The sequence below is a fragment of the Stigmatopora argus genome, chromosome 5, assembly GCF_051989625.1.
Source record: "Stigmatopora argus isolate UIUO_Sarg chromosome 5, RoL_Sarg_1.0, whole genome shotgun sequence".
Classification (NCBI taxonomy): domain Eukaryota; kingdom Metazoa; phylum Chordata; class Actinopteri; order Syngnathiformes; family Syngnathidae; genus Stigmatopora; species Stigmatopora argus.
Window position 1 is genome coordinate 16,536,016 of NC_135391.1, and position 14,471 is coordinate 16,550,486.

General features: G+C 40.4%; 1 protein-coding gene across 1 annotated transcript in view; it reads right to left on the minus strand.

Annotated features, from left to right (window-relative positions):
• Window positions 1-14,471, minus strand: part of adgrv1 (adhesion G protein-coupled receptor V1) — a 94,062-nt gene that overhangs the window by 35,790 nt on the left and 43,801 nt on the right. The window contains exons 74-87 of the mRNA XM_077600919.1: window positions 14,038-14,181; window positions 13,766-13,937; window positions 13,545-13,686; window positions 12,904-13,472; window positions 12,567-12,830; window positions 12,010-12,127; window positions 11,633-11,804; window positions 11,301-11,543; window positions 9,245-9,652; window positions 7,424-7,596; window positions 7,105-7,351; window positions 6,883-7,022; window positions 6,043-6,203; window positions 5,821-5,921 (exon numbers count right to left, since the gene is read on the minus strand). Of these exons, the coding sequence (XP_077457045.1) occupies window positions 5,821-5,921; window positions 6,043-6,203; window positions 6,883-7,022; window positions 7,105-7,351; window positions 7,424-7,596; window positions 9,245-9,652; window positions 11,301-11,543; window positions 11,633-11,804; window positions 12,010-12,127; window positions 12,567-12,830; window positions 12,904-13,472; window positions 13,545-13,686; window positions 13,766-13,937; window positions 14,038-14,181 (3,054 nt within the window). The remainder of the gene's footprint in view (window positions 1-5,820; window positions 5,922-6,042; window positions 6,204-6,882; window positions 7,023-7,104; window positions 7,352-7,423; window positions 7,597-9,244; window positions 9,653-11,300; window positions 11,544-11,632; window positions 11,805-12,009; window positions 12,128-12,566; window positions 12,831-12,903; window positions 13,473-13,544; window positions 13,687-13,765; window positions 13,938-14,037; window positions 14,182-14,471) is intronic.

Genomic DNA, 14,471 nt, shown 5'->3' on the forward strand with positions numbered 1-14,471 from the left:
CATTTTTCAAACTGCTTATCCTCACAATGGTCATGGGGGGTGCTGGATCCTATCTCAACTAACTATGGGCACCAAGCGGGGGACACCTTGAATTGGTGGCCAGCCAATTGCAGTGCACAAGGAAGAGGCAGACAACCATGCGAGTTCACTCTCATACCTTGGGGCAATTTAGAATTTTCGACCAGCCTAGTATGCATGTTTTTGGAATGTGGGAGGAAACCGGAGTACCGGGAGAAAACCCACGTGAGCCTGGGAAGAACATGCAAACTCCAGACAGTGAAGACCGAACTGGGATCGAACCCTCGACTCTCGAACTCTGAGGCCGACACGCTAACCACTCAATCACAGGGACGCACATTTTTTTAATTAAATAATTATATTTTCATTTATATATATTTTTCATTTTATAATTTTTCTTTCATTCATGATTTGTATCTTTTAATGTAATACTATTAAAAAAAAAATTCCAAAATGGGTCTTTAATGAATTCATTCATTATACTTAATTTTTTTTTATCGTTCATCGCAAAATACTCAGAACACTAATGTTCCAATTAAATGTCAATTGAGGGCCAAAAAATACTGTGGGCTTTAGTTGGCCACAAGGCCACAAGTTTAAACCCCTGTCCTATATGAAGGTACAGAAGCGTATTACATTCACCTTAAATATATAAAATTAAATTAATTTATTTTTGGGGTTGTTTTTGAATGCACTTTTTTTAAAACTCAGTTGTTTGAAATAATTTATTTTCTGGGGTTAACTTTTTAATATTTTTTTCGTCCCAACTCTGGTTTTCTGATTAATATATTTTGAGAGTTGTTTTCGGAATTTTTTTTTTCTTCTTCCTTCCTTTTTTATTTTTACCTGAGCCTGGCTGGAAAGGAAAACAAAATGATTCAAAAATAAAGCAACCAGCAGTTATTGAGATAGTTGGAAGTCTCACGTGGATTGCCTTCTCCAAATTCTAGGAAGACCCCTTGCTTCCATTCAGTTTATTCAGCGCGATCAAGTTTTATTTAGATATGGGGCTAAGAAAATGGGAGATAGCCCAGTCATTAAGTTTTTATTTTTAAGGTGAACGCAATATGCAACCGTATGAATACACATGAAAGGAATAATTTTGGTATGAAAGGATTATTAGCTAATCCCATGAAATAGACAGTGCGGCACAAAGGCATTAGTTTAGACTAAAAGACAAAAAAGAAGCAACGACAAAAACATTACACGAAACAACATGATTTTCATCGGTTGTTATCTCATGATGAGAAAAAAATCCAACATGTAAGGCCAGATTTGTCCTACTTCTGGGTCGAGGTCAAGCCCGAACTGTGGTTCTCATAGAAAGACACCCACCCTGTTGTTTCCAAATTATACAACTTGCGTTAGCCTCCCTCTCACACGAGCGAGTAAAGAAAAGTCAATGTTTTTTTTTTGCTGCAGGGCAAACTGTCCAAAATAGAATAGGACATTCTTTGACGTCAAACACAGCAACCACTTTGTATTTTCATTCGATGATTGATTGGTCATGATGGGAACGGGTAAACTTCCTGAGGAAAAACACCAATTTACATTGTGCGTTGATCTTTCTTCCCGATCATGCCCCCCCTCGCCTCTACTCTCCTCCCCTCCCAAAACATGACTCGACCCTCTATTAAATAGACACTTTTGGGAATCCCACAGCTTGTTCACACTATTGAGATACGGGAAGGCAGGCCGGTGGGATATTATTGTGCTTGTAGGAGAGGTTGTCGCTGATGTGTTTATGGGCTGAGAAGCAAAGCTCTGAAAGCTGGAGCTGGTCCCAGAGTTACAGGAAATCCTCTCACCAGAACAAGAGTTACCTAAACACGCACCCAGATAAAGGACAGCACAGGCATAGAGAGGAGGAGAAACACTTTACTGAGTCACAATGACTCTCCAATGCGTACGTGAGGGCGCAAGTTGTGTTATCATAAGGCTTCGTACTTTTAAATGTGTTTTCTTTGGGTTTAGATGTAATCCAGCAAGAACTTAACAGTAAGAGTGGACAAACATTTACTGAAAATCAACATTAGTTTTCTCTTGAACTAAGCCGTTGAAGGGTGATGGAGCAAAGCCAATGAATGTTTTGAGTGTAAAGTTTGGACAAGCAATGCACACAGGAGGGATTGATGCTAGCACTAACACAGAGTGTGTTCTGTTTGGTCCACCTGATCCCGATCCCGTATGTCAGTAGACTGGATGAAAAATGCATATTATGGTGACAACGGGCTTTGAATTGCAGTATGATTGTGAGAGTGAAAGGTCGTTTGTCTCTCTGTGTGCCCTACAACTGGTTTGTGACCAGTCTAGGGTGCAGTCTGCCTTATACCCAAAGTCGGCTGGGATAAGTTCCAGCAACCCCCGCAACCCTTACGAGGATGGGCGGCATGGAAGATGAATGAATAAATGTTTAAATAAAAATGTAGGTCTTTTTTAAATAGTATAATTTTAGCACAGAAAACAAAATGAATTTTGAGCCAATAGAATAGTACAAATACTAGACATATAAACAAATTTAAATAGTATAATTTTAGCACAGAAAACAAAATAAATTTTGAGCCAATAGAATAGTACAAATACTAGACATATAAACAAATTGCACAAACATTGAATTGCAAAAATAGAACATAATATTTTTTCATTTAAATTATTTTTTTTAAATTACATAATTTGTTTTCAATTCTTTTAGGGAAGCAGATTTGTACACAATGAAATATGAACGACAGGCTATTTGTTGTTAAACTCACACAAACACACACACACACACACACACACACACACACAAACACGCACACACACACACACACACCTGCGTTGGGTAAATTTCCATTCCACTCAGACAATTTTCAGTTGTCTTGCTGAGTACAGAGCCAGAGTAGTCAACCAATTCCCAGAAGGTTTCATTTGATTGCAAAACATTTCTGGTAATCTTATAAGTTCTCTGGTCTAGACTTCACATGGAGTTTATTTCGGATTCTCATATTTTGCATGTTTTTTTTTTACTCTACTGTAGTTGAGATAGTTTGTCACTGAGTTCACCACAATACCAGTAGAATACCTCTTTTGAGTTATTCTTATAAAATGGAAGGCTACATCTAATTAACTATTTTCAAATTATTTTTTTGAAAAAGGATCATCATTAATTGGGTGTTTCACATTGACATAGTATCTAATAATTGCCCGTACCTAAGTGGTGTGTGTAACTTCCCTTCCATCCGAACCTCTTCCCGAATGCTCAATTTAGATGGGCGACATGTTATGGGAAGGGATTTAGTAGATTAGAACAGGTGTATGGACTGCACAGGCTTCTGTTCTCATAAGTGAAGACATTTTTTCGATTTGAGCAAGGCATATTTTTGGTCTTTTTGACAATTGTGGGTCATAAACGGTGATATAAATTTAAAAAAGCATGCAGACGGAGAGCACATTTCCTCAGCATTGATTGTGGTTCTTGTCCCAGCAGGGCAAATTAAGAGTGAGAAAAATCTCATACCATGAATGCTATGGAGCCTAAATTCTGGTTGGAACTGTTAGAAAACACAGCATTAAAACTTAATAGAGCAAAGGGGTAATTAAAAAAAAATGCATAAAAATCCAGGTGTCACAAAAATGGATGTCACAGTTATGCAGTCCGCAATTTTTTCCGAAAAGAGTGGTTGACCTAACCTAAAATGTGATGTCCATGTACAGTATGCGAGTTCATTCATTCATTTTCTGAACCGCTTATCCTATATATTTTTTGTTATTCAAGTACTTAACTAATTTCCTGCCATTGACAACGATAGACATCCAATTAATTTAAACTGCTAGAACTTTCTGTGAATGCTCATCTTTAAATGCATTTGACGATGCAAGACCTCCAGTACATTTTTACTGGGATGGTTACTCCCTGTCAGTCTCTCCCAGTCAAAATGGATGGGTGAAATGGACTAACCTTATAGTGCAATATTCATTCATTTATTCATTTTCTGAACTGATTTATCCTCACAGGGGTCACGGGGGTGCTGGAGCCTATCCCAGCTAACTTTCGAGGACGAGGGGGGGACACCCTGAATTGGTGGCCAGCCGATCGCAGTGCAGAAGGAGACAGACAACCATTCACGCTCACACTCATACTTAGGAGCAATCTAGTGTCCAACCAGGCTACATGTCTTTGAAATGTGGGAGGAAACCGGAGTACCTGGAGGAAACCCACACAGGCCGGGGGAGAACATGCAAACTCCACACAGGTGGACCAACCTGGATTTGAACCCAGGACCCCAGAATTGTGAGGCCAACGAACTAACCACTCATCCACAGGGCCACCCTATAGCTCAATCAATAGAAAAAAAATCAGTTAAATGCGTGCCCTATAAAGGATTAACAAAGACAATAGCATCGAAATTAATTCAGCGTAACCCCCCCAAAACCCCCAAATGAGCCCCAAATAATTCAAAGGTCACGCTGCAAAAACACAATGTTATGAACAATAGCCCAATTCTCATTTGCAAGTAGGAGGTCTGAACATACATTGACATAGAAAGAAAGCAGGTCGGAATTTTCCATTCCAAACCCATTTAGATCCGGGGGCTCTTTCTGGGCCATAAACGGGTTGTGCCCAATGTGCGTAGCCCCCAACGACTCAAGACTTATGTTTGTCAACCAAAGCGAGGGGCTACCTGTGGAAATTTACCAGTCTCGCACTTGTCACACATACAAACTCCATAGAGGCAAACCAGAGTCCGCATATCTTGCTCACTGGTCATTTGACAGCTTTTTAATGGGAAAGGTGGGGGGCATGGTTGCGTTGTCAGGACACCAGAGCCCGCAAACCACGTAGACCGGTGATCGTCTATCCTTTTGTAAATTCATGAATATTTGCAAAGATGAAAGAAAGATATAGTGTGTGGTGGCTAAGCAGGTGGGTGCTGTGCTCTTGCAGGATATTAAAGGGATAGACAACAGCTTCATCATGTGTGGAAAAAAAATCCAATAAATTGAAAAGACACAGAATTTCCTTTTTCGGATGTGTAATATAATGAAGAAGGTGTAAATAAAAGCCAATATTTCCAAGAAGTATACAAGGACCGATAACAGCTAGTATAAATGACCTTAATAGGAAAGATGATTTATCAAAGTATTTAAGAATAGAAATGGCACATTTCTGTGACCTCTGATGATAAAATAAATGGTGTATTTTATTTACGTGTGAAAATCGCACATTTTATAGCCCTTGTATAATAGAGAAAATATTGTCTAAGCCCCAAAACTGATGCCTGGCACAGCTTTCTTGTGACATGATGATGAGGGTTCGATCCCAGTTCGGTCCTCAATGTCAGGAGTTTGCATGATCTCCCCGGGCTCACGTGGGTTTTCTCCTGGTACTCCGGTTTCCTCCCACATTCCAAAGACATGCATGGTAGGCTGATTGGACACTCTAAATTGCCCCTAGGTATGAGTGTGAGCATGAATGGTTGTTTGTCTCCTTGTGCCCTGCGATTGGCTGGCCACCAATTCAGGGTATCCCCCGCCTCTGGCCCGAAGTCAGCTGGGATAGGCTCCAGCACCCCTTGCAACATTTGTGAGGATAAAGTGGTTCAGAAAATGAGATGAGATGAGAAGTTCACAGCAGAATGATGAAAATAGCATCTATCAATGTCAACAGCATTAAAAGTGTTCTGTTTCCGCTGGGATGCACATTACATTGGTGTTGTCTGTACCTTCAATGTTCATTTAGGATGTGATAAATACATTGTGACAATATTGTATGTTGTAATGCTTTTCATGTGGTGTATTAAATTAGAACAAAATTGTCATTACCTGCGTTCCGAGGCAGCTCACCATCATGTGAACGAGCAATTTGGCAGCAAACATAGGGAGACGGGAACAGAGGATGTGTGCTATAATGGCCAAGGCAAAGGCTGAAAATGGGGGGAAAATATATAAATATGTTTACAATTGTATTCACAGTCATTGACGTCGTTGGCACTGAAATGTGAGCATTCGATGCTAGCCGTCCATGCTGCTATCCATGTGGTGTACCTGAGATGCAGATGAACCCAGAGGCATAGAAGCCCTGGTTATATGATGCAAGTGGGGCAAACTCCGCATAGGCCGCATAGATAGACAAGTGGGAGCAGGCGCACTCCACGTAGTTGGCGCTCTCTTTCACAACCCGGCAGTACTGACCATCCGATGACCAGCTAGAGCATTGAGAAAGCAGATGTGAAATAAACAACATGACAAAACTAGGTCGCAAATATTTGAAGATTGCATTCAGTTTGTATAAGATAACAAATATGAGGTCAATTATTTTCGTCTCTTTCCCTCTTTCAACTCCTCTCTCAATCCAATCTATCAGCGGTGTGATTATTGCAAAAACAATGTTCCAGCCAAGCAAAACTTGCCAAAGCACTAAGCAGAAATGAAGACCTGCGGAATGTTCTCATTAGAGTGATGGTGAAAGGAGGACTCATAGTGTTGCAGAAAATATAATATATATGTGCGTGGACCTTTAAGGAGTTGACCTTGCCACAATATGTGAAGGTGATAGCGAGTGCTAAGCACATGATACTAGGTTTAGTATTGTCTGGGTTAGGAATGGGCATGTCATTAATTTTCATTGTGCAATTATTCGGGAAATTAAGTCATTGCTCACTATTGTTTTTCTCAAAGTTTGACGTCAATGGCATTGAATCACCATAATCATAATTCCTACATATGAATTAACCATTCATCTCTGTCAAGGCAGTCACTTAGTTCTGCCGTAAATGATTATTTTCATAGTTACATTATTACTAAAATTGTGGGAAAAGTCCTAAAAATACAGCAGGGATTTTTTGCAAAGGATATTTAGTGTATATCACCATGTGGTTGGACTACCTTTCAGTGGTCTGGTTCCAAAGAAGGCACATAGAACGTCCTGGTGTAAGTGGCTGACCAGCAGTGTGAATTCGATAAATCACTTCTATGCCATCTCCAAGAGGTCTTGACCTTCTGTCCTGTAGACTGGCTGAGAAAACCTACACAAATAGGTATTAAAAAAAACTATGGGCAATACTGCCGCCTGCTGTTTAAACCTAGCAGAACAATGAAAACCCTCACCTTCCCGTTGAGCGCATTTGTTGTATCATTGCTGAGAAACCAGAGGTCATTTCTAAACTCTATAATCTGAATCTGGCTGAGGTTGTTGCATTTGAGCGTGGAGACAGCCGGCACTGCCAGCAAAGTCTCAGGTATCTGGAAGAAATCTGCGTTATGTCCCCAGAATTTGTGCCCGTTGATCTGAGTGGGATACCACTGGAAGGCCGAGATGGACATGTGCGCACATGTGTCCAGGGTGGTGCCCCCTCTGAGGCAAAGACGCAAAAAGATGTATTAATCAAAAAATAAGACACATTTAGAGAAAATTTTGCATACTTACATCTCACAATGATTGCGTGTGATGATGGAGAACGCGAATCGTTCCGTCGCTTCGGCGAGGTGGCTGAGCCCCCGTGTGTCAGCTCTGCTGGGCTTGGCCAAACCACACAACAGGTCGTACGTCAAATTACGGCTGCTGTTATCAAGGCATTCTCTCTCGGATACTGTGAGCAACTAGTTTAATAAAAATTAAAAAAGAGAGAGAAATTCAACACATTATATTGTCATTTGGCCAGCAACAAGCACACAATTAATTCCAATGCAGTTCTCGTATTGGATGAATTTTAATAGTATAAATATAGTGAGCGGCCCAGCGGCTTGAGTGGTTAGCACGTCGGCCTCACGGCTCTGGGGTTCAAGTCCAGGTCTGTCCAGCTGTGTGGTGTTTGCATGCCTCTGGCCTGAAGTCATCTGGGATAGACTCCAGCACCCCCGCGACCAATGTTCCCTCTAATTTTTTGTTTGTCTGGGCAGAAAGACAACCTCCCTGAGCACACCGAGTACTGGTGTGAGCAACATCATCATTGCTCGCTATGGGCACACATCAGTATCACACCTGCCATAAGCAGGTGCATGTCTACTACACATAAATTATTTAGTAATAATAAAATGTAATGATTAATATCTATGAATGGGGTGGCCCGGCGGATGAGTGGTTCGCGCGTCGGCCTCACATCTTAAAAAAAGGGGGATTTTATTTTGTGCGCTCCATATGATTTGCTGTGCGCAGAGAAGACAAGACTAGTGCGCAATTGGGCATGCGCATATTTTAGAGGGAACATTGCCCACGACCCTAGTGAGGATAAAGCGGTTCCGAAAATGAATGAATGAAAAAGATAAATATAGTATATTAGTAGTACTAGTATTACTAGTAGTATATTAGATATGTATTACAGTATATTGATATAGTAGTATCTTTTAGAGTGAAATAAATGATTTTTTCACGAAATTGTTTACACCTCTGTTGGGCTCTTAAAGAGTAATTCGCCATCATGCTTCTTATCTGTGACATTCTTTCCAACCCATAGTCTCAAATAAAATTTTACTTGTCTATTTTTCTTGTGGAAGTCAAGCAAATGTCAGTGAAATAGCAAAAAGTAATCGAGTTGATGGTTTAAAAGGAGAGTTTTGCTTTGAATGGATACAAATGATTGTTTCTCTCATTATCATTAAAAGAAGTAAAGCAAGCAAAGGGTTTTATAGATGATGACAAAGATACTATACTATGGCCTTGAGTGGCCTGACTTTTGGATTTGTTTACTCTCAATTTGGAACAATTCTAATTATGTGCCTGTGATTTGGAGGTCCATTTAGCTCAGTCTTGGCGAACAACACTGCACAAATGTATAAGATGATATAGTAATACAGCATTACTGAAAAGTCATACACACACATATATTATATAAATTACTAATATACTACACAGGCCTACTATGAATCTATATTATACAACTTTAAATCAGTTGACTAAAGCAGATTAGTAACAGATTAGTAGATTAATAAATAAAAAGCAAGTAACACCTAACCTTTGATTTAATTAGGGAATTACTCTTTTTTTTTTCTTGTTAAAAAATATATACATTAGAAAGGAGGCTGGAACATCTCAGCTCTTTGCCTGCCATTGTTGGTAATTGACATGCAAGACATTTAAAATGGTAACTAATTTGCTGCCAACCCTCCCATTTCAAAGAGATTGGACATCTGCTAGTGACAAATTAATTTAAAGTTACAGCAGAACGATGAAATGAACCAATATATTTGGACGTCGATTATTGCTGATGGCACTGAAATAGTTAAGCAGACCTTTATGAGAATTGTTCACCTTTTCCAGAGCTTCAAACATAGCTGTCATCTGTTCCTGAGACAGAGTGGTGGCTGTCTGATCGATAAGTCCTCGCAACACCTGGTTGAGCGTTGGCGGGTCGAGAGGTTGATGTAACTTCCCAACCAAGGCCCACATAGAGGCACTGGCAAGATTCGACACCAGCGTAACATTAGCTTGGCCGAATTCAGTGTGTACTCTTGCGCCCCCAGTCGCGTTAATCAGCTCCACTTGGAAGCGCTTAGGCCGGGGTAAAGACGATGTGGGGTCAGAGGTTAGATAAATCTCTACGGATGTGTTGCTTTGACCTGCATCAAAGGTCAGCTGACCCTCCTGCCGAGAGAAATCTAGTCCTTCCTTAGCAGGATGGATTACAAATGGTCCAAGCACCTCCTCCCTGGGAAGCTCCTAAAGGGGAAACAGATTTGTGAGTTATTTTTTCAACCCTCTTTCAATTTTCTATAACGCTTGTCCTCATGAAAGCCACCACGAAGATACCCAGTCATAAATGGGAAACACTTAGCTAAATGAAATGAATCTATCGGGAATGAGTTGGGAATGATGAGAACTGCTGCTGCCAAACGGTACACGGTCGATTGGTCGCCGGTCTTTTGGTCGCCGATCTTTTGGTCGCTGGTCTTTTGGTCGCCCGGAAGGTAAGTGATAATTACCATTTAAATCGTTGCTCAAATTCCCTAAATACAAACTGCAAATTACTATTTAGTCATACTTAATGCCCTAGTAATTATTAGGCTAAAGAAAAGCTCCAAATTTCCCGGACTTTTATTGTTTTTTGTTGGAGAACTTGTTAAGACCCTGACTGACGTAGCTTCTTAAAGGGACAACGCATGTACATACAAACTCTTATACACTCGCACGTCGGCTCAGTGAAACTGCTCATGGCCATTGTTGGCTTTTATTGATGCGTATACCGTGTTGTTTTACCTTGTTTTGTCGCCGGTCTTTTGGTCGGCCGTTGTCGCGGTCGGGGCGACCAAAAGACGGCGACCAAAAGACCGGCAACCAAAAGACCGGCAACCAAAAGACCAGCGACCAAAAGACCAGCGACCAATCGACCGCACACGCTGCCAAACAAATGGATGGATGATATGATATATATGTATATGTTCAGTCTTTTAAGAGTGGAGAATAACATGGGAATGTAATGTAAAAACAATGGTTTACTATCTCTCAGAGTCCACACAAAAAATCTTTTGAAGTTCAGCTACAACAATACTTTCTTTGATATGCTATCACATAAAACTGTGATCCTAAAACCCACAAACAAGACTAGTCTCAGAGGCCTGATCCTTGTTTGAACCACCAAGAGGACTGCGACCTGTGTCTCTCACTGGCTTTCAGGAGAAACTGATTAAAGTTGACAAGATGAAAGCAGGAGAGCCCAACTATGTTCCTGTGTTGTGCATTTTATTTCCTCCTTTAATCTTCAATATGACTAGGTGAGAGTGATGGAGGAACAATAATATTTTGGCGGTTTGAGTGCATTCAATATAATTCTGCATGGATAGTGTATCTATGAACAACAGTATACTTATAAAAAAAGACATTCAGATGATTATAATTATATGAATCATAATTATTATTATTAAATGGAATGTTATGACTTTAACCATTTACAAATAGAGACTAAAGAATAACCCTGAAGGAGCACAGTTCAGCCTAAGCAGCCAAATTGAAAGAATCACCAAAATAATATCACACTCCCTTCTGATTACGTCATCTATCCTTGAAATTTGAGTCAAATGGGCCAACACATTTTTGAGATTTTAGCAAGTCTTATTCTGATCTGACTTTTGATTTAAGTACCTTTTAGTTTAAGCACCTATTCCTTTTCATATAACAAACATATGCTCCCAGTTTGATAAAAATCACTTAACTTGTTCATGAGTTAATCTGAACACAAATATACAGGCCAACAAATAGGCAGACACAAGGAAACCAATACATAAACTCCACTTTCTGTAGGAGGTAACAAGTTATTTTCCTCATGTGCTATTAATCTGATTGAAAAAATATGTAAGTGAAACATGCGTACCATAGTACGATACCATACTGATATTTTTGAAGCTATGCTTGCTCTTCTGAGCACCCGAAGACTCAGCTTTGTAGTTGTGGGAGTGGCAGTGGGCAACCTGTGGCTGACGTCGAAGTACACAACACCTCGTGGATCGTCGCTCTCCAACATGGTGACGTTGGCAAATCGGCCGGTTTCATCAATGGTGGCGCCTGAACCCACCTGAAAAACCTCCACCAAGAACCAAGTGCTGTACTCTGGTTCCTATGGGAAGATGGATTATAGGTTTATTTTTTTGCTCTAAAGAATAGATCAGTATTTTACTTGAATGTAAGAAAAACAATCTATCTCACCTCATCATCTTGGATCTCCAAAGTAAAAGTACAAATGACCTCTCCTCTTTTGCAAGATGCAAATCCTGATGTGTGCACCAGCTGTTTAGTAAGGTTGACACCATTGCTGATAAGAGTTGGCACTGTTTTGTCAAAAGTAGCTCTCCATAAAACTTGTACATCCTCAAAGGCTCTACGCATGAAAAGAAAATGGTAATTGAGAGGGATCATGTTTCAGTGTCATTGTAATCGCTGCCGCCCTCCCATTCAAAATTGATTGGTCATCTATTGCTGTAAATGACAGGTAAAAGCAAGTGAACCATGTTTTTCCAATGAAACCCTTTTATTGAGGGAATTGGCATAAATTTGTATTGCGCACATTACAATAAAATACGTACCTGTTTTCCTGCCTCTCTACATACAATTGAACTGTTTTGTTCCCTGAATCTTCATCCAGAACCTGGCCAATCAAGGACTTTTGACTAAAGCCTATGATGCCATTATGGAAATCGCTTCCTGAGAAGAAAATGATACAAAAAGGGTAGTGAGGTTAGGGAGGGTAGTAGGTAAAAAACATTGATGACACCATAGTTGCTGATTCAGATGGCAATCGGGGATGAGGACAGCAGTGACTCAAAGCAAATCAACCCTTTTTCATTTGTTCATTCATTAATTCATTAATTCATTCAATGTACCTTACAAGGGCTATTAGCACTATAAAACACAATTTTTCTTGACCTCAATCTAACAGCTGTTTTAAACTGATCGTTGTTTGTGGAATCCAACTGATCTTGTTTTTTCTTCATCGCGAAAAAAAGGTTGGGATCAGATCATTTGGATTCGGAAACCGAAAAAAAAATGTTGAAAACGGCTGTTACACATAAAACATCAAAATTGTTATTTTTTTCTTTTTTTTTATAGTGTTGCCCATTGTAATTGAAAATTATAATCTTACCAAGAATTGTGATTTTGGAAAAGGCCCCGTAGCCCTGTTGTAGACTGTCAGTGATTTGCGCCCCTCCCTCAGGATCACTGAGATAGATAAAGAAAACCTCCTTTCCTTCTGGTTCGGAGTCATCCAGGATAAAGAGGAACACCTCAGTCTCATTCTGGCCAGCCAGCAAGTGGACAATACTAGACTCCAGGTGGAAGTCATGATTCTCCTTTGCTAGAGGCCAAACAGGCTCCAGGGCAAAAGGGAACGGTGTTGTGCTTCCGTCTGGAGAATATCACATGTAAATTAACCCCCCATAATAAAACTGAAAATACAATGATTTAGTACATCAAAGTACCTCCATATGCTTGAACCTTAACTCGTACATCTCCAGCCACGCTGTCTGACCTGCGCACCCTGAGGAGAACCCTTCGTTGTTGCTGGCTGTCTTCATCATTGTCTTCGGATACTTGGACCAGTCCGGGTCCTATACTTAGAACTCCACTGGTCACATCGCTGGCCAAGAGGGTAACTGTTGCCAGTCTGTATGGTGGGTTGATTCGAGGGAAGAGCTCTGCCCCAGCCAAGTTTGGACCAAGGACTTTGACGTCTGTAAGGTTCACGTGAAAATATTCATCTGGCTCTGAGATGGAGTCATCAAGGATGGAAAGCTGGAAGGAACGGTTTGTTTGGCGAGGCGAGTCAAAAGTCAAAGCTCCGTCTGGAACGGAGATAAAATCGTCTCCTGCGACTGCGCTCCCTGCTATTGTTGTGTAAGAGAGGCGAGTTCTGTTGCTACGAAAACCATAGAGCTTCTGGACATAGAGTGTGATTGTATGAATGTCCTCCTCAATGACCAGCCGGCGGGAATCGGGAGAAAACTGGTAGACTCCTAGCGGCTCTACTTCTGTCAATGTAAATCCTGACCTGTTTATACAAATGTACTTGATTTGGTCTAAATTAGCATTAAAAAGTCCAAATTACTTAGGGAACTCTTACCTGAGCTTTACATGGCTACCTTCAACTGTGGTGGAGGTGGCTCCAGTAAGGTACAATGCATGAGCAGTTGGCTCAGATGCATCAGTCATGGCTGTCAGATGTATTATCTTTTTCCTCTCTCCATGGGAGAAGGTCAAAGATCCTGAATGAAGAAAGATTACATTTCAAATTGTAAAATCGCAATTGTAGCATGATACCCTGACATATTCTGGATTTGTTACCTGAATCTGGCACAATTGTTCCGATTGTAAAACCTGGTAGAGACTCTCCCGGGGGATACCCTGCCCTCCACTGGACTCTGATATCCCCGAATAACCCAGTTCGTGTCACTTCTGCTTGGCATTTCCCCGTTTCAATGCTTGAAACTGATAAAGCCAAAGAGGCAAAACCCACCTAAGGAGCATATTACATCATATGCAGTACTCGGGTTGGGCGCAATGATTTATCACATTATACTAAAACGTGATCTATAGTGATTATAGATAATACTAACCTCTGAGTTGGCGGCTTCTTCAGGTACAGTCAGCCTAACAACAGTGGACTCATGATAGAGGGTGGGTGGGGCACCAATTAAAGGACTGAGCATTCTTACATTAGTCAGCTCGACTGTTAAACTCTCTCCCAAGGACAAAAAGACCTATAAAAGGAAAAAATCAGTCAATTTAAATGTGTTGACAATGAATGAACTAATGTTTAGTCACCTCCTACCAGTCAAAATGAAATGGACATCTAGCGCCATCACTAGCAGTTAATAAGTGAACATAAACATTATCGTGGAAATGTTGGTCTAATATTATGGTAGCAAGCTGTTGGCTCCTTTATTAAACACTGACATTGTTTTAAAAATGATACATTGATCCATATAACGATAGTAGATTACTAATCTTGGCATACAAAGTACAGTGGTAGCTCTAATTATGAATGCTT